Consider the following 19337-nt stretch of genomic DNA (forward strand, 5'->3'; position numbering starts at 1 on the left):
GAGGCAAGACCAGGGGGTAGAGGGCGGGCGAGAAGGTCACGGGCAACCTTACGGAGGGCGGTTTCCGTGGCGCGCAGGGTGCGGAAGCCAGATCGGAGGGGGGCAAGCACGGAAAGCGGAGGCAGCGGATAGAGACGACTCGCTCCAGGAGTTTGGAGAGGAGTGGGAGGGAGACGGGCCCACGGCCTAGTGGCTAGAGCCCGGGCCCGGCAGTCACGAGGTCACGGGTTCCAATCCCGGCTCCGCCACTCGTCTGCTCTGTGAGCTCGGGCTAGTCGCTTCGCTTCCCCGCGCCTCACCTGTCCAGTGGGGATTAAGACCGCGAGCCCCGTGTGGGGCGGGGACGGCGTCCACCCCAGCGCTTACGACGGCGTCCGACGCACGGTAAGCGCTTAAAAAATACCACAATTACCCTCGTGACGGGAGGGAGCCAGAGCGGTCGAGGGAGGGGGGTTTTTTATGCCCGGGGATCCACGAGCGCAGCTGGAGGCGACGGGGTAGAGGTCGTCGGGGAATGAACGGCCGAAGAGGCAAGTCGAGGGCAAGAGTCCGGATCAGGTGTGACGGGATGGGGTCGGAGGCGCGGATCTTTTCGGTCCCTCCCTTTCTGGGCTCTCCCCAGACTCTACAAAAGACCAAAATTCCTCCGAGATGGAGTCGGCCTACCGGAGCTGGGGCCGGGGGTGCGGGCGTCACACGCCCAACGCACCCGAGGCAGGAAAAGGAGTCCAGCGCTGGGCTCTGGTCCTTGCCGTGGGCTGGAGAAGGGGAAGTGGACCGGCGGTTTCTGGAAGGAGAGTCTCGGTGGGAAGGACAAGGGTTCGCAGGAGAGCTGGCTGCTGCCCGGGACCCAAGTCCCGGGCGGCGGGGCCCGGGCGGCGGTTCGGGGACGGCACCCAGGGCCATCAGGCCCGCGCCTTCCCTGGGGAGGGCCGGCCGCCGTCCGACGGCCTGGACTCCCGCTTTCACACGGACACGGGAGGGCAGAGCCGTGACGATACAGAACCTTTTATTTTCTATCTCCCCTTCCTCCGCCGCTCCCCGGCCCCTCTCCCCCGCAAACTCTGGGCCGCGTCCCCGGAGGGGAAGAAAACCATCCTCCCCGGATCCTCTATCAGGCACCGGTGTCCCCCTGGGCGCCCAGGGGGAGGAGCTGGGGGAGGGTGGGATCCTTCTGCCCGGACCCCGGGCACTGGGGTTCCACTCGTTTTTCGGAAAGCGCTGCGTTTGAAACGACGGGCTCTGAGCCGCGCTCCGGTGAGTCTCTGCGATCCGGAAGCGAAGGTGTTTCGGGGGGCGGGGTGGGGGGGGGTCTCCAGGCCCAACGTCCTCCCCTCTGTCGTCTACCGACCGTGGCCGCCGGACCCACAGCGGCAGGAGAGAGGAGCGGGGCGAGAGGCCGGGCCCAGAAGAGGGGAGAGGGTCCGCGGCCCCTCCCGCCTGGGTTCCCTAGACCCATTCTCTCCACACGCTCGCGTGCTTTTCCCCACCTCCCCCCGCCCCGCCGCCGCCCGGCTGGCTCGGGCCCTAGTTGCCCCGCTTGCCCTGCAGGAGCAGATCTCGCTGAAGGCCGGCCTCCGGGCCGCCTGCCGTCCTGCCCCCGGGCGGGTCGGTCAGCAGGGTGAGCTTGTTGAAGACGCCGCGGCCGAAGTAGTCGGCGATGACCGAGAAGCTGTCGTTGGAGCACTTGAGCTGGAGGGAGGGGGACGGGGAGAGAGTAAAGGATACCGCCGTCACGACGAGGCGCCGAGCGCCGGGCCGGACGCCACGCCGACCCGTCGGCCCCGGCCCCGCCCGGGGGAGAACGGGGCACGGCGTTCAATCCCCATTTTACAGAGGAGGAAACTCGGAGGTGAAATGACTTGGCCGGGGTCACGCGCGACGGTGGGGTGGGGATTAGAACCCTCAAGGTCCCCGAGCCGCCAGCCCCGCGCTCTCTCCCGCTCGACCGGCCCTACGGGCACGGGACGGACGGACAGGAGGGCCGTCACAATCGGGCGATCGACGGTACCGACTGAGCGCTCGCCAGGCGCGGAGCACCGTCCTAAGCGCCCGGGACAGGACGCGGCAACCCAGTTGGCGGACACGTTCCCCGCCCACAGGGAGACCATCCTCCCGACTCTGCCACTCGCCTCCCGCGTGACGCCGGGCCGGTCGTTTCCGGGCCCCGGTTTCCTCATCGGTAAAATGGGGATTCAATCCCCGTCCTCCCTCCTACTTCAACCGGGAGCCCCTCGAGGGACGGGGACCGGGTCCGGGCCGATGAATCCGTATCTACCCCTGCAGTCGAGCGCTTAACTACCACGACGGTTGGGCCGACGACCACCGTTCCCCGTCCCGACGGGCCGTCCGTCCGTCCGTCCGATCGCGCCGACTGAGTCCTCAGCGTGCGCAGAGCCCCGTCCCGGGGGCTTGGGAGAGTACGACGGAACGACGAGCAGACCGACGGCGGGCTCACGGCCCGGAGGGGGCCCGTGCCGGCGTCCGTCCCCGCCCGCCGCCGCGGCCCGGCCTCCTCCCGGCGGCCCCCACCTGGTGCTGGAACTGGTCGTGGAGGTCCCGCTTCTGCTCCTGGGCCCGGATCATATCCGTGACCTTGCGGTTGTCCGGCAGGCAGGTGGGGCAGTCGGCGTCGCTCTCCGAGTAGCTTTCGAAGCAGTGCTGGTGGAAGGAGTGGCCGCAGAGGAAGTGGACGGAAGGCAGCTCCAGGCCGCCGTTGCAGATGCTGCACTTGGTCTTCTGAAAGATCTTGGGGCTGGGGAGGGGAACGCCGACGGTGAGTCCGCTGTCCGTCCCGCGCGTCCCGTGGGCCGGGCGCGCCCCCTACCGAGCGCCGGGGTGGGGTGGGCCCGCCGGAGCCCGGGCGTCGCAAGTATGCATATTCTCCTCGCCCTATTTACTTGGTTAACGAAACGTACGTCGCCTCGATTCTATTTAGTCGCCATCGTCTTTACGGGACGTCCTGCCCCTCGACTCTCTCCGTCGCCCTCGTTCTCGTCCGTCCGTCTCCCGCGGTTAGACCGTGAGCCCGTCGGACGGCGGGGACCGTCTCTGTCTGTTGCCGACCGGTTCGTTCCGAGCGCTCAGTACGGTGCTCTGCACACAGCAAGCGCTCGACGAATGCCGTCGGATGGACGAAAGGTCCCGGGTCCCCGGGCCGGCTCGGCCCGGCCGCGCGCCCCCGGCCGAGTCGCTTCGCGTCCCGGGGCCTCTCGGTTTCCCGCATCCGGGAAACGGGGATCGAGAAGGCGAGCCCCGCGCGGGACGGGGACTGGATCCGACCCCATCCGCCTGGATCCACCCCAGCGCTGAGAACGGTGCCCGCCCACCGAGGAAGCGCTTAACGGATACCGGCCGTCGGTATCATTACAGGCGGATCGGGCGGGACGCGGTCCCCGTCCCGCCTCCGGCGGGCACGCCGCTGGCCACCCGTCAATAATGATGATAATAATAATGATAACGTTGGGATCTGTTAAGCGCCTACGAGGCGCACAGCACTGTTCTAAGCGCCGGGGGAGATACGGGGTCATCAGGTTGGCCCTCGTGGGGCTCAAGGTCCTCGTCCCCGTTTTCCAGAGGAGGTCACTGAGGTCCAGAGAATGACGACGGTAATGTTGGTATCTGTTAAGCGCTTACTGATGATAATAATGATGTTGGTATCTGTTAAGCGCTTACTATGTGCCGAGCACCGTTCTAAGCGCTGGGGCAGACAGAGGGGAATCAGGTTGTCCCACGTGGGGCTCACGGTCTTAATCCCCATTTTACAGACGAGGGAACTGAGGCACGGAGAAGTGAAGCGACTCGCCCACAGTCACACAGCCGACAAGTGGCAGAGCTGGGATTCGAACTCGTGAGCCCTGACTCCAAAGCCCGTGCTCTTTCCACTGAGCCACGCTGCTTCTCCATGTGCAGAGCACTGTTCTAAGCGCCGGGGGAGATACAGGCTGTCCCACGTGAGGTTCGCCATCGTAATCCCCGCCTGACAGATGAGGTAACTGAGGCACGGAGAAGCGAAGCGCCTTGCCCGCAGTCCCGCAGCTGACGGGCAGCAGAACGGGCGTTCGAACCCATGACCTCTGGCTCCCAGGCCCGGGCTCTTTCCACCGAGCGGCTGCGTCAATAATCCTCATCACCGCTATCTCACCATCATCGTCCTTACCGTCGATGGCTTTCACCGAGCGCTCACCGCGGGGGGTGGGGCCGGGACGCCGAGCGGCCAATGGAGGCCCGGGGGGCGGGCGGAGGGAGGAGGAGGAGGAGCCCGTCCGCCCCCCCCCCCCACCGGGCTCTGCAGCAGAACGGCCCGGGCCCCGACGACGCCCGGAGCCCGCCCCCACCCACCCGCCGACCGACCGACAGACCGACCCACCCGCCGGCCCACAGACCGCCCGTCCGGCCCGGGCCCGCCTCCTCCCCGCCGCCCTCCCGCCATCTTCCGCTGCAAAGCACTGCTGGGAGCTGCATGTGCGTGACGCAGCAGCATTGTTCGCCGCCGCACGGGAAGCCCCCACCCCCCTCCACCTCCTCTCCCTCCTCCTCCCTGCCGCGCGCCGTACGGAGCGCTCGGGGGAGGACGACGCAAGACGGTCGGCAGACACGTACCCTGCCCACGACGAGCTTACAGTCTAGAGGGGGAGAGAGACGTTAACGTCATCTCCCACGCGAATCCGTAACCCGGTGGTATGCGAGCGCCCGCCGCGTGCGGGGCACCGGGCCGCGTCCTTGGGAGAGTCACCCCATCAGTGGCGGCGGGCCCGATCCCCCGCCCGCAACGGGCTCACGGTCCAGGTCGTCGAGGGGTCGCACCCGTGGCAGCGCCACGGCTCAGCGGACGGAGCCCCGGCCCGGCGGTCGGAAGGATCCGCGTCCCGATCCCGCTCCGCCGCCTACCCGCGGTGGGACCCCGGGGACCTCGCTTCCCTTCTCCGCCCCTCCGTCACCTCATAATAATACCACCGTTGGTATCTGTTAAGCGCTTACTACGTGCAGGGGGCACTGTTCTGAGCGCCGGGGGAGACACGGGGCGATCAGGTCGTCCCACGCGAGGCTCACGGTTAATCCCCGTTGTACAGCTGAGGTCGCCGAGGCACAGAGGAGTGAAGTGACTCGCCCACAGTCACGCAGCCGACGAGCGGCAGAGCCGGGATTCGAACCCTGTCCTCCGACTCCCAAGCCCGGGCTCCTCCCTCTGAGCCGCGCCGCTTCTCCCGTAACGCGGGGGTGAGGGCGTGAGCCCCGGGCGGGTCAGGGACCGGGTCCCACCCGATTAACCTCGCTCCGCCCCAGTGCTCGGCGCACGGCAGGCACTCAACGAGCAGCGTGATTATCGTTTACAGAGCGCCTCCCGTGGGCAGAGCCTCGTGCTCAGCGCCCGGGGGAGTACGACGCACTGAAGTCTGCGGACGCCCTTTGATTCCCGCGGGCCCTCGGCGCCGGGAAGAGAGAAGGGTGGGCGGATGAATCGCGGGGCCGGGGTCGCTCGGGGATGAGGTTTCCGCGTCGCCGCCGCCGCCCCCGCCGGCCGGCGTCCCCGGCCGCCCTCCCTCCCGCCCCCGGCGCCCTCGGGGCACCTGGTCTTGAGGTCGTGGATCTCCCGGCGGAGGCGCGTGGTCTCCTCCTGGTACTTGCGGACGTGCAGTTCGTCCCGCCGGATCTGCTGGCTCTGCTTCTGCAGCTTCTGCACCAGGTAGTCCTTGATGACGGACAGCGTGGCGGTCGAGTTGTGGGCCAGGGTCTGCACCACTGTGGGGAGGGAGCGTAAGGACCGCCCCCGCGGGTCCCCCGTCCCCCCCCGCCCCGTCCGTCCCTCCGAGGCGCGGAGGGAACCCGTCGACTTGTCGGCCGTGCGACGGCGGGCAGGTCGCCTCACTTCTCCGGGCCTCGGTCCCCCCCCGCCCCCCGGTCGGTAGAACGGGGACGAAGGCCGTGAGCCTCGCGTGGGACAACCCGTATCTCCCCCGGCGCCCAAAAGAGTGCCCTGCGCGCGGTGAGCGCTCAACCGCCACCCACGTTATCGTCATTACGATCGACTCTGCCGTTCTGGAGGCTCCCGAGTGCTCAGGAAGCGCCCGGTACGTAAACGGAGAAGCGGAAGGGCCCGGCGGAGAGGGCACGGGCCCGGGAGTCGGGAGGACCCGGGTTCCAATCCCGGCTCCGCCGCGTGACCTCGGGCCCGTCCCTTCTCCGGGCCTCATCCGGAAAGCGGGGACGGAGAGGGCGAGCCCCACGTGGGACGGGGACCGGGTCCGACCCGACGAGCCCGTACCGACCGCGGCTCTCGGCGGCGCGCCCGGCGCGCGCTTGACGGACACGACGATCGTTATCGTCGCGGGGGGGGGGGGGGAGGGCCGGGGAGGCCGAGGAAGCCCTCCCGGGCGGGCGGCAACGGGGGGGGGGCCGAGGACGATCCGGGCCCGAGCCCGGTCCGGAACCGGGTCGCGCCAGGCTGCCCGTCCCGGGGGCCTCCCCGGCCCTCCGCCCGCTCCCTCCCCGCCGGCGGGACGCGCCGCACCCAGGAGCGGGGGCATGAGGTTCTTGCTGTCGATGTGCTTGAGCACGGCGGCGATGTAGTCCTTGCAGTCCTCCTCCTTGCGGGCGAAGTAGCTGAGGGCCTGCTCCCACAGGCAGCCCTCCCGCTCCCCGTGCCGCCGGCAGACCCCCATCACCTGCGCGTACTGCTCGTGCTGCATGTGGTAATGCAGGATCTGCTGGAACCTGGGCCGGGGGCGGCGGGGGTCAGCGCGCGGGGGCCCCGGCGCCGCCCCCCCGCCCCCGCCCGCCCCCGCCCTCCCCGGCGGCTCACAGCTCGCCCTGCTCGTAGAGGTAGAGGACGCCGTCCTGGAAGTCGTGCATCTGGCAGAGCACCAGGGCCTTGTCGAACACGGCGGCGAAGCGGCCGCTCTCGAGGAGGGAGACGGCCTCCGCGTGCAGCCTCGCCTTGACCTGGGGGACGGCGGCGGGGGGGGACGCGCTGGCCTCCACCCTCCCCCGCGGCCGCCCCCCGGGCCCCCCGCCCGCCGGGCCGCCCCCGCCCGCCGGGCCCGACCTGCGGGTCCTTCTCGTGGGCCCAGTTCTGCAGGCGCAGCTCCAGCAGCGTGTCGTAGATGCCCTGGGGGGAGTCGGGCTGCACCTCGCCCATGTGCTCCAGGAAGGCCTTCAGCTCCCGCGGGTTGTTGGCGAAGATGGGGATGAACTCCTCCGAGTTGGCCTGCGACCGGGGCCGGGGAACCGGGTGGGCTCGGCCGGCCCGGATCCCCCGGCGCCGGGACCGTGCCGCGCGCCGGGGCGGAGACGGGACGACCCGGCGGGACGCGGCGCCGGGTCCCCCACGGGGCACCCGGCCGAGAGGGGAGAGGGATCGGATACCTCACCCCCGTCTGACAGACGGGGACGCCGGGGCCGCGTGCCGAGCACCGCGCCGGGCGATGGGGCGGGCACGGGGCGATCGAGCGGGACGCGGTCCCGGGGCTCACGTGGAGCCCACGGGCCGAGGGGGCCGAGAGATCGGGGAGCGAATCCCCGTCCGACGGACGAGGAGACCGAGGCCCGGAGAAGCGAAGCCGCTCTCCCGGCGTCGCCCGGCGGGACGGAGTCTCGGTCCCGTTGGGCGGGGGGCGGGAGGCGGGGGGGGCGGTCGGGGGGGGGGGGGGAGGGTCCCCGGCGAACCCTCACCCTGCAGCCGGGGACGTCCGCGTCGGCGGGGCCGGCGGGGCCGGGGCGGCCGGGCCGGTAGTCGGTGCAGAGCCCCTTGAGCAGCTGGGTGGTCTGCTCGGGCACGTGGACCATGAGGATCTTGCCGTAGCGCTTCATGTTGCTCTCCGCCTGCTCGAAGGGCAGCTGGCCGATGTAGCTCAGAGCCCCCTGGTAGTTCTGCAGGACGGCCGGGGCGGGCGGAGGCTGGCGGCGGGACCCCCGCCCCCGCCTCCCCCCCGGCGGCCCCGGCGCCCCTCCTCCCGCCCCGGCCGCCTCGGCCCCTCCCCACCTCGATGTCCTCCAGCTGGATCTTGAGGTACCACTCGTGGTGGGCGTGGTTCTCCGCCAGGTAGAGGGCGTGGGAGTGGTAGCCGGCCTGCCGCAGAACCCTGATGGCCGTCTCCACGTCGAAGTGCACCTCGCTCTCGCTCTTCGTCTGAGTCGCGGGCGGGGAGAGGGCGGGGGGTCGGGGGGGCGGCCGGGGAGGGGCCCCGGGGCTCGCCCCCCGGCCCGCAGCCCCCGCCCCTCCCCGGGGAAACCGGGGCCGAGGCAGAGGGGTCCCCGATCCCGGGGGAGGGCCCCGGTCCGTACTCCGCTCCGCCGCCTGTGACGGCCGTCGCTCATCTGTCCGCTGGTCCCCGATCGGTACCTCCGTCTGCCCGGAGTCGGGCCCGGCCCCGGGGACGAGGGGGTACCTTGATGAACTCCTCCAGCCTGGCGCTGTCCTTGAGCTTGGTGTAGCAGTTGAGCAGCAGGGTGGTGTGGTCGGCGTTGGCCAGGGACTGCCGGTGCAGCGTCTGCAGGTAGGCCGTCAGGTTGTGGATGCGCTGGGCGTCCAGAAACTTCCGGATCACGTAGGACGGTTCCAGTTTCCCGATGGTGCTGGACGGGAGGGAGGGAGGGAAGGGGGGGGTCCCCTCCGCGTCGAACCGAAACTCCTCGGCGGCGGCTCGGAAGCCCTCGACGACCACGCGCCCGCCTACCTCGCCCGACTCTCCGCTCCTCTAACGGGACCGTCTCGCCGGGCCTCCGTCTTGCCCGTCTCACGGCCGAGCCCCCGCCCGCACCCCGCCTCCGAAGCCTTATCCGGGGCCCGCCTCCTCCGAGAGGCCCTCCCTGACCGAGCCCTCCTTTCCTCTCCTCCCGCTCCCTCCTGCGGCGCCCCGACTCGCTCCCCTTAGTCATCCCCGGCCCCGCGGCGCTCAAGTCCACACTTGCGGTTAATTTATCGACTTCTACTAACGCCCGCTCCCCCGGCCGGACCGGAGGCTCGTGGCGGGCGGGGGATCCGCCTCCTGTTGTACGGCGCCCTCCCCCAGCACCCGCCGCGGGCGGACGGGTCATTCGCCGGCACCTCCGGGCCCCCGGGCCGCCCGGCGGGGGAGGAGCCCCCGTCCCCCGACGCCTCCCCCCCGGGATCGGGGCGGGGGTCCGAGGGGCCCGCCGGTCCCGGCACTGACCGGATGTACTGCTGGATGGCCCCGTCGTGGTTGCCCTTGCTGTAGAGGTGGTCCCCGTACTGCATGAAGATCTGGGCCAGCCCGTCGCTGTCCAGGTGTTGGCTCTTGGCCAGGTTGATGGCCATCTCGAACAGATTCTTCTTGAACAGCATCTGCGAGGGAAACGCCCGCGGCTCTGGGCCTCTCTCCGGCCGGCGGGGGGGGGAGGGGGGACCCCCGGGACGGTCCGGCCTCCGCCTGACCCAGCGCGAAGAGCCCGGGGGACCCGGCCTCCGACGCCAGTTCCGCGTGACCTGGGACGGGTCGCGTCTCTGGACCTCGGTTTCCTTAACCGTAGAATAGGGATCCGATGACCGTTCTCTAGACTGTAAGCTCGACGTGGGCGGGGGACGTGTCGCTTTATCGTTACGGCGTCCTCTCCCAAGAGCTCGGTACAGCGCTCTGCACACAGGTAGAGCTTAACGGACGCGACGGGAGGAAAGAAGGGACGAACGTTCTCCCTCCTGCTGAGAGCGGGACCGGCCCGTGTCCGCCCTGAATATCCCGCGTCGCTCGGCACGAGGAGAAAAGCGCACGACGAACACCGTGGCCGCCGCTCAGGGCCGGCCGTCCCCAGCCCCCCGGCCCTCCCCACCGTCCGCCCGCCCGCCCGTCCCCCGGCGGCCGGGCTGCGACCCCCGGGGTCCCCGGCCTCGCCTCCAGCTTGGTCCGCGTGTCCTTCTCCTGCAGCGCGTGGACCCGCCCGTCCCGCGTCAGCACGTAGAGCGAGCCCCACTCGGCCAGGACGTCCACCACGTCCTCGAAGACGGCGCTGTAGGCGATGAACTTGTTGCACAGGTCGTAGACGTTGAGGATCTGCTTCTCCGAGCCCCGCGGGTCGCTGCCGCCGAACTCCGACCTGGGCCGGCGGAGAGGTCGGGGGGAGAGCGTCTTCCGGGCCGGCCCTCGGCGCCCCCCGGCCCACCCGCCCCGTTCCCCCACGCGCTCGGGGGCCGGGCCCCCTCTCCGTCCGTCGCTCTCCGCCGGCCCCGGGGGCTTTAGGCCAACGTCCGCAGGCTGGGGCCCGCCCGCCCTACCTCCTGCGGAAAGCGTGGGGCACGGAGGGACCGGGGCTCCCCCTCCCTCCGCCTCTCCACCCGGCCCGGAATCGGCCGGATGGGCCCCGGGTCCGGGCCGAACCGGGGCCTCGGCGGCTCCCGGAGGCGGTCCCCCCCCCCCGCGGTGAAGCTCGACCCCAGACCCGCCACGGTCCGGGGCTCCCGCCCGCGGCCGCCGGGCTCCGCCGGGCGACCCTCACCTCCTCGGCAGCCCCTCTCCCCGAGCCTGATCCGACCGGATTCTCCCTAACCCGGCGCTTAATGATGTCAAGCGCCTACTACGGGCCGGGCGCTCTTCTAATACAGCCCCAGTTACCGTCAGCCGTAGAAGCGGTAAGCTCGCCGGGGGCGGGGACCCACGTCTCCCGACTCTGTTGGATTCTACCCCCGCACGCAGTCAGCGTTCAATACGTGCGGCGGATCGACCGCCTGACGTCGTAGAGGTAACTACCCGCGGCCCCCGCCCCCCCCCCGCCCCCCCAGCGCTCTGACCGGGGACGGTCACGCCGAGGGAGGGCGAGATGCTTAAGAGGGAGAAGAGCGGCGTGGCTTGGGGGCCACGGGCCGGACCCTGGGGTTCCGATCCCGGCTCGGCCGCGCCTCCGCTCCGTGACCTCGGCCGGGTCGCTTCGCTCCTCCGGGCGTTAGGACGGGGAGCCCCGCGCGGGGCGGGCACCGCGTCCAACCCGATCGACCTGGATCCCCCCCATCTCTCGGAACGGTGCCGGGCACGGAGCGGGCGCTCGGCCGGTGGCCCCCGTCGTCAGAACCATCGGCGTCGGGGAGAGGCCGCTGGCGAGCCTCGGGGGCCGAGCCCAACCGCAGGTTGGCCCGGGGGGAGCCCCCGCCCGCCGCCCCCGACCCTCCCGGCGGCCCCTCACTTGGGCGAGGCCTTGCGGTCGCGGGAGACGACGACCAGGCAGCCGCGGAACCAGTGGGCGATGAGCTTGTGGCCGTCGAAGGCGAAGCAGGGGCCCCGCTCGTCGGGCTGGTAGAGGTAGACGCACTCGTCGCCGGCCACGATGAACTGCAGGTCCTGGGAGGGGTCGCTGAGGGCCGAGCAGCGCAGGCCGCAGCCGTGGGTGTCCAGCTCCAGCCGCGGGTAGTCCTTGCCGGACAGTGGGTACGACTGCGAGGCCCGAGGACGCCGTCAGTCCGCCCGGCCGCCGGCCCGGCGCGTTTCCGGAGCGCCGGCCGGGCGGGCGACGCCGGGCCGAGAGGCGGCTCGGCCTAGCGGCCCGGACCGGGCAGTGGGCAGGACCCGGGTTCTCACCCCGGCTCCGCCGCTTGTCTGCCGGGAGACCCTGGGAGAGCCACCTCGCTTCTGTGGACCTCAGTTATTCAGTCGTATCTACCGAGCGCTTACCACGCGCAGAGCACCGTACCGAGCGCTTGGAGTGGACAATTCGGCAACAGATAGGGACCGTCCCTGCCCAGTGACGGGCTCACGGTCTAATCGGAACTCATCTCCTCTGTGATCTCACCTGTTCGCCTCGTGCAGTCATCTCATCCGTAAAATGGGGATTCACACTGTGACGCCCAAGCGGGACGGGGACAGTGTCCGGCCGTATCGTACGGTCCCAAGCGCTTAGTGCATCCGCACGTGAAGATGCGCACACGTGGCCATGTTTATAATTACCGTTCTATTTTTTTGTATTAATGACGTGTGGGGCTCTATAATTCTATTTATTTAGAACGATGCTTCTGACGCCTGTTCACTTATTCTGCTGCCTGGCTCCCCCCCTTCTAGACCGTGAGCCCGTTGTGGGCGGGGAATGTCTCTATCTGCTGCCGAACTGTCCTTCCCAAGCGGTTAGCGCGGTGCTCTGCGCGCAGTAAGCGCTCAGTGAATACGACTGAGTGAATGAGGGCGAAGCGCTCAATAAATCTGACCGAACGAATTTGCCCGTAGCCACCCCAGCGCCTGAGACGGTGCTTGGCACGCGGTAAGCACTTACGAAACGCCACGATCGTCAATATTTCTACGACGTAAAAACTCCACAGACGCATTCCCTGCCCACGGTGAGTTTACAGTCTAGACGGGGAGACGGGCACTGGTGACATTAATAACGACGACAATTATTGGGGTACCTGTTTACAGGCGCTTACTCCGTGCCAGGCATCGTACTAGGCGCCGGGGTGGATAAAAGCGAATCCGGTTGGACACGGTCCCCGTCCCACCCGGGGCTCCCGGGCTCCATCCCCATTTGACGGACGAGGGAAGTGAGGCCCAGGAGAGTGAAGTGACTTGCCCAGGGTCACGCGGCAGACGGGCGGCAGGGTCGGGATTAGAGCCCAGGTCCTCCTGACTCCCGGGCCCAGGCTCCATCCACTGGGCCGCGCTGCTTCTCGCCTGCGGCGCCTCCCCCCGGCCCCAGACGCCCCTGCCCGCGTTCTCACAGCCCGGCCCGGCGGGGAGAGCCCGGGCCTGGGAATCACGGGACCCGGGTTCCATTCCTAGCTCTACCTCTGGTCTGCCGCGGGACCGTGGGCAAGCCGCTGCCCTCCCCCAGGCCTCGGTCTCCTCACCCGTCAAATGGGGATCCGATCCCGGATCCTCCTCCTCCTACTTGGACCGTGAGCCCCGTGTGGGAGAGGGCCGGGTCCGGGACGATTCTCCCGCACCACCCCGGGACCCGGTACGGTGCTCGGCACGTGGACGTTTCCTCTCGGGCGGGGAAACGGGTCTAACGGATCTGTTCCACTCATTCGATCGTATTTATCACTGGGTGCAGAGCACTGTGCCGAGCGCTCGGAATGGACAATTTGGCAAGAGACAGAGACCATCCCTACCCAACAACGGGCTCACGGTCTGGTCACGGGTCCACTGTCACGACCCTCTTCTCCTTGTCTTCCGCTCCTTTCGGCGTCGCCCATCCTTGCTCCCTTCATTCAGCCCCCCCCCCCCCCCCCAACCGCCCAGCGCCAGTGGAAAGAGCCCGGGCTTGGGAGCCAGAGGTCATGGGTTCGAATCCCCGCTCCGCCACCTGTCAGCTGTGTGACTGTGGGCAAGTCACTTTACTTCTCTGGGCCTCAGTTCCCTCATCTGTAAAATGGGGATGAAGACTGGGAGCCTCACGGGGGACAACCTGCTTACTCCGTACCTACCCCAGTGCTCAGAACGGTGCTGTGCACGTAGTAAGCGCTTAACAAATGCCAACGTTGTTATTATTATCTGTAATTTATTTCTATCAACGTCTGTCTTCCCCTCTAAACCGTAAGCTCGCTGTGGGCAGGGAATGTGTCAGTTATATTATACTCTCCCAAGCGCTTAGCCAGGGCTCTCCGTATCAAGCAAAAACTCCTCACTCTTGGCTTCAAAGCTGTTTTCATCCCCCCGCCCCCTCCTACCTCACCTTCCCTCTCTCCTTCTACAGCCCAGCCCGGCTCGCTCCCTTTGCCCTACCCACCCTCCCCGCCCCACGGCAATTGGGCGTATATATATATATATATGTATATACGTATGTACGTATCTATGATTCTATTCATTTATACTAACGCCTGTTCACCTGTTCCGCTGTCTGTCTCCCCCGCTTCTAGACCGTGAGCCCGTTGTGGGCAGGGATCGTCTCCCTCGGTGGCTGAACTGTACTTTCCAAGCGCTCGGTACGGTGCCCTGCACACAGTCGGCGCTCGACGAATACGACTGAACGAAGGAGCGGACGGTCCGAACACCGTAAGCGCTCAGTAACTCCGACTGACGGGGTAGAGCGCTCTGCTCGCAGCGAGCGCTCCCTAGACGGCGCTGACTGATTGCTCGAAAGCGGTCCCGCACCCCGGAGGACAAGCTCGCCGAGGGCGGGGAGGGTGTCCGTCGTTAGAACGTCCTCTCCCGAGCGCTCAGGCCAAGGCGCAGCACAGACGAAGGGCTCGAGAAATCCGCCCGAACGAACCGCCGCCGCGAACGTTACCTGGACGTTCTCCGTGGTGACCACAAAGAGGTGCGTGGCCTTGCCCGCCTGCCGGAAGGCCAGGCCGGTGACCGGGTAGCCGCCCTCGTGCAGGACCTGGGTCTTGCTGTGCCGGTCCCGGGTGATGTCCCCTTTGGTGAGCGTGACGCTGCCGTCCGTGAAGCCTGCGGGGGCGTTTGCGGGGGGGTTTGCGGGGGGACGGGGACGGCGGCCAAACCGGCCCCTCCCGCGAGGCCCAACGGATGGAGCCCCGGCCCCCGGGAGTCGGAAGGTCAGGGGCTCTCGCCACCCGGCTCCCGTCCGACTTGGGGCGAGTCACGTCGCTTCTCCGGGCCTCAGTCACCTCGGCTGGAAAATGGGGATCGGGACCGTGAGCCCCACGTGGGACAGGGACCGTGACCGAACCCATCCGTCTGGATGACGGTTACGGCACGGTAGGGTATCTGCTCCGGCGCTCGGCACGGTGCCCGGCGTGTAGCAAGCGCTTGACAGATACCACAATAACAACAGTAACTGTTATAACTGCGGCACTTGTCAAGCACTTACTATTCAACCGTATTTACTGAGCGCTTACTTCGTGCAAAGCACCAGGGAGAGGGCAGTCTAATCAATTTAACAACAACAGACCCATTCCTGCCCACAACCGGCTCACGGTCTGGAGAGGGAGACGGACATTAATGTAAATAAATAAATTACAGCTATACATCCATGCGCTGCGGGGACGCCGGACACTGTAATCATCACTACTACAGCCGGGACTCAGTTTCCCCAGCAGCAAGGCGGATTCCTCTCCGCGGGGGGAAGACTCGGTCGCCTTCCCGCTGCCCGAATCAGGACGGCCTCTCCCGGGGCTGGAGAAGCGGGACGGGACGGGGCCGGCCGGACGGGGCCGAGCTCCCGGGAGGGGCCGCGGTGACGTTCTAATGACCTGCGGGGAAACCGAGGCCCGGGGCTAAGCGCCGGGGAAGCTGGGAGCCGAGGGCGGATTATCCAGTCTCCGGAGGGGGAGGAGAAGTGGACCCACCCCATTCTGCTCCTCTTGAGAGGGAGAGGGAAACGTGTAGAGAGGGAATCCGTAGAGGGCCGAAACCCAAATAGTCAGAAAAATGACAATTACGGTATTTGGCCAGCACCTCCCGGGGGGCCGAACACTGTACTAAGGGCTGGGGTGGATATTAGATCATCGGGTAAGCCCCAGGCGCTTAGTACAGCGTCTGACACCTAGTAGATTCTTACCAAAGATCATTCGTTTATATTAACGTCTGCCTCCCCCTCTGGACCTTAAACTCGTTGTGAACGGGAAATACGTCGGCTTCCTGTTATACTGTACCCCCGCCCCCCCCCCCCCGAGCGCCTAGTACAGCGTTCTGCACTCAGTAGGCGCTCAATAAATACGATCAACTCCTCGTGGGCAGGGAACACGGCCGCCAACGCCACTTAGTACACAGCTCGGCACCCAGCAGGCGATCGATACCACCGATCGACCGATCGGACTGAACGCGGGCCCCGGCCCTCGTGAGGCCGACGGTGCGAGGGAGGGGGGAGATGGGTCCGGTCCCCATTTTGCAGGTGAGGAGACTGAGGCGCGGTGAAGCCGAGTGGCCGGTCCAACGGCCCGGGACGGGCGAGCGGGTCCGCGCGGCCGACCCGCTTCTCCTAGGGAGAGTCGAGAGGCGCCGCCCGGCAGAGGAACGTCCTCCGGCCGCAGGGCGGCGGCCGGGAAGGGAGATGGGCGGGAAGGCGGGGGCCGGTGAGAGGGGCCGCCCGTCCGCCCACCCCCGGGGCCCGCGGCTCACCGATGGCCATGAAGTTGAGGTTCTCGTGGACGGTGAGGCAGGACACCACGGTCGGCTTGTTCCCCGGGATGGCGGGAAGGATCCGGGTGCAAAGGGGGTTCCCCCCGTCTCGTTTCTCCAGGTTCCAGACTTTCACCTGCAAAGGGGTCCCCGGAGCCGGTTCCAGCCCGCCGGGCGACCCCCCGGGCCCACCGTCCCCACGCCTCCATAACGACCGCGGCATCCGCCAGGCGCTCACTCCGCCCCGGGCCCCGTTCTGAGCGCCGGCGGAGACGTAAGGTGATCAGGTCGGTCCCCCGTGGGGCTCCCGGTCTTAGATCCCCATTTTCCGGGTGGGGTGACCGAGGCACAGCGCAGGGAAGTGACTGGCCCGCGGTCACCCGGCCGAGTGGCGGAGCGGGATCAGAACCCACGGCCTCTGACCCCCAAGCCGCTCTCCGCTCAGCCGCGCCGCTCCTCCGCCGCGGGCCGGCCCCTCGGTCGACGACATCTACCGACGGCTCGCCGTGTGAGCTCGTGGCGGGCGGGGAGCGTGAGGAGCGGCGTGGCTCGGTGGAAAGAGCACAGGCTTCGGAGTCAGAGGTCGTGGGTTCGAATCCCGGCCCGGCCGCTCGTCAGTGCCTTCACTTCACTTCTCGGTGCCTCAGTCGCCTCGTCTGTAAAATGGGGATCGAGACTGAGCGCCCCACGTGGGACGACCCGACTCCCCCGGGTCTACCCCAGCGCCTGGAACGGTGCTCGGCACGAGTCACCTCACGTCTCCTCGCCTCAGTCGCCTCATCTGTAAAACGGGGACGAAGACGGGGAGCCCTCGGCGTCCGCCCCGGCGCTCAGTACGGTGCCCGGGACGGAGCGCTTAACAAATACCAAGCTTATCACTGTCCCAAGTGCTCGGTACGGTGCTCTGCGCACCATAAGCGCTCACTAGATACGATCGGATTGATGCAGAGCGCCGTACCGAGCGCGAGGGAAAGCGCGATCCCGCGGATTTGGCGGACGGGCCCCGGCTCCTCCGCCCTTGTCGCTCCCGGGCCTCACCAGGGGGTTGATGCCCTCCTCGTCCTCCCCAACGGACGCCAGGATGTTATGCTGCTTCAGCTGGTAGAGGTGGGTCACCCGCAGCTTGTAGGCCTGGAAGCAGCTGAGCTGCAGGGAGCGGGGCAGAAACCAGATCTGCCCCTCCATATGTGCCGGGGGTCAAGGAGAAGACGGAGCCCGGGCCGGAGAACCCGTCCCCCCGCGCCCCCTCCCGCCTGCCGTCCCCTCCTGGCGGGGGCGGATCTGCCCCTTTTACCGCTGGGGAAGCCGAGGCTCGGGCGGCGAGCCCCACTTTCGACACTGACGTCTTCCCCGCACCCCGTTCGCGGAGAGGCAGCGCGGCCTAGGGGCTGGGGCCCGGGCCCGGGAGTCGGAAGGCCGGGGGTTCCGATCCCGCCTCCGCCACTTAACGGTCGTGGTGTCTGTCAAGCGCTCTGTTCCGGGCACCGTACTCGGCGCTGGAGTGGACGCAGGCAAATCCGATCGGACGCAGTCCCCGTCCCGCGTGGGGCTCGCGGTCGGTCTCCGTCCCCGTTTCCCAGATGAGGTCACCGAGGCCCGGAGAAGCGAAGCGATTTGCCCAAGGTCGCCCAGCGGACGAGCGGCAGAGCCGGGATCAGAACCCGGGACCTTCCGGCTCCCAGGTCCGTGCTCTGTCGGCCGTGTGGCTTCGGGCGAGTCACTTCGCCTCCCCGTGCCTCGGTGACCTCATCGGGAAAACGGGGATCGAGACCGAGAGCCCCGATTTGGGACAGGGACCGGGTCCGCTACGACCTGCCTGGATCCACCCCAACGCTCGGGACGGTGCCCGGCACGGTAGAAGCGCTTGAGAGATGGGAAGCAGCCTGGCGGAGCGGCTGGGGCCCGGGCCTGGGAGCCAGAAGATCACGGGTTCTAATCCTGCCTCCGCCACTTGTCAGCTGCGTGACCTTGGGCAAGTCGCTTCACGGCTCCCTGCCTCGGTTACCTCGTCTGTAAAATGGGGATGAGGACCGGGAGCCCTCTTGTGGGACAAGGACTCTATAGTAACAATAACGACGACGCCATCTGTGAAGCACACGCCACGTGCCAAGCACCGTTCTAAGCGCTGGGGTAGATACGAGGTGATGCGGTTGTCCCCGGCGGGGCTCCCGGGCTTCATCCCCGTTTGCCAGAGGCGGTCACTGAGGCCCGGAGAAGTGAGGTGACTTGCCCAGAGTCACCCAGCTGACAAGTGGCGGAGGCGGGATTAGAACCCACGCCCTCCCCAGCCCGGGCTCTTTCCGCCGAGCCCCGCCGTATCCCAACTCTCGTCTGGTATTCCCCCCGGCGTTCAGTACAGCGCTCCGCACGTAGCCGGCGCTCAACAGACACGATCGACCGCTCCTCTGGGCCTCGGTGACCTCATCCGTGAGACGGGCAGTGGGCCTGGGGGCCCACCCGTGGGACAAGACCCGCGTCCAGCCCGATTCGCCTGTAACGGCCGCGGCGCTTAGGACGGTGCCCGGCACGGGGGGAGGCGCCTAAGGCAGGCCACCATCAGCAAATGGCATTATTAATCATAATACTGTTGGTATTGGCTAAGCGCTTACTATGTGCAAAGCGCCGCTCTACTAGTCATGTTGGTATTGGTTAAGCGCTTACTATGCGCCAAGCACTGCTCCAATAATAACGATGTTGGTATTGGTTAAGCGCTTACTGTGTGCAAAGCACTGCTCTAATAATAATAATAATAATATTGGTATTGGCTAAGCGCTTACTATGTGCAAAGCACTGTCCTAATAATAATAATGCTGGTACTGGCTAAGCGCTTACTATGTGCAAAGCACTGCTCCAATAATAATAACGTTGGTATTGGTTAAGCTTACTATAAGCTTATTATTATTATTCTAATAATAAGAATAATGCTATTGGTTAAACGCTTACTGTGTGCAAAGCACTGCTCTACTAATAATAATGTTGGTACCGGTTAAGCGCTTACTCTGTGCAGAGCACTGTGCTAAGCGCTGGGGGAGATCCGGGCTCATCAGGTCGTCCCCCGGGAGGCTCCCAGGCTTCATCCCCATTTTCCAGATGAGGTCACTGAGGCCCAGAGGAGTGAAGCGAGCTGCCCCCAGTCACCCAGCGGAGTCGGGATTCGAACCCAGGACCCGCGCCTCCCCAGCCCGGGGTGAGAAGGATATCCCCGAAGACCAGACTGCCCCGGCCCGAGTCGCAGACTGTGATGCCCGGGGGGAGGGCGAAGGGCTTGGCGGGTCCGGAGGCCCCATCGGCCGCGGCCGCCTCCTTCACCAGCTCCTTGTCGAAGAAGACGAAGCGCCGCCACTGCAGGTAGGCCGCCATCTTGGCCGGGCGCCGCCTCTC

At 67.5% G+C, this 19337-nt stretch overlaps 1 protein-coding gene across 1 annotated transcript; it reads right to left on the reverse strand.

The window, feature by feature from the left end:
• Positions 1-1452: 1452 nt before the first annotated feature.
• VPS11 (VPS11 core subunit of CORVET and HOPS complexes) lies at positions 1453-19337 on the reverse strand. The gene is made up of 16 exons (XM_029075415.2): positions 19157-19337; positions 16995-17143; positions 15957-16092; positions 14161-14324; positions 11131-11378; positions 9849-10050; positions 9153-9304; positions 8388-8574; positions 7982-8128; positions 7672-7869; positions 7046-7207; positions 6803-6942; positions 6512-6714; positions 5571-5742; positions 2533-2755; positions 1453-1692 (listed from the first exon to the last, which is right to left on the reverse strand). The coding sequence occupies exons 1-16, from the start codon at positions 19314-19316 to the stop codon at positions 1528-1530; spliced, it is 2808 nt and encodes a 935-aa protein (XP_028931248.1). The 5' UTR covers positions 19317-19337; the 3' UTR covers positions 1453-1527.

The sequence above is a fragment of the Ornithorhynchus anatinus genome, chromosome 11 (genome assembly GCF_004115215.2).
Source record: "Ornithorhynchus anatinus isolate Pmale09 chromosome 11, mOrnAna1.pri.v4, whole genome shotgun sequence".
Classification (NCBI taxonomy): Eukaryota; Metazoa; Chordata; class Mammalia; order Monotremata; family Ornithorhynchidae; genus Ornithorhynchus; species Ornithorhynchus anatinus.

Bases quoted from the DNA above. Each gene is read 5' to 3' on its own strand.
- VPS11 (XM_029075415.2), bottom strand. From the start codon at position 19,316: ATGGCGGCCTACCTGCAGTGGCGGCGCTTCGTCTTCTTCGACAAGGAG. The intron at 8,575-9,152 runs GTCAGTGCCGGG...CCTCCCGTCCAG, and splicing joins GCCATCCAGCAGTACATCCG to CACCATCGGGAAACTGGAAC. The intron at 1,693-2,532 runs GTGGGGGCCGCC...CCCTCCCTCCAG, and splicing joins ACGACCAGTTCCAGCACCAG to CTCAAGTGCTCCAACGACAG.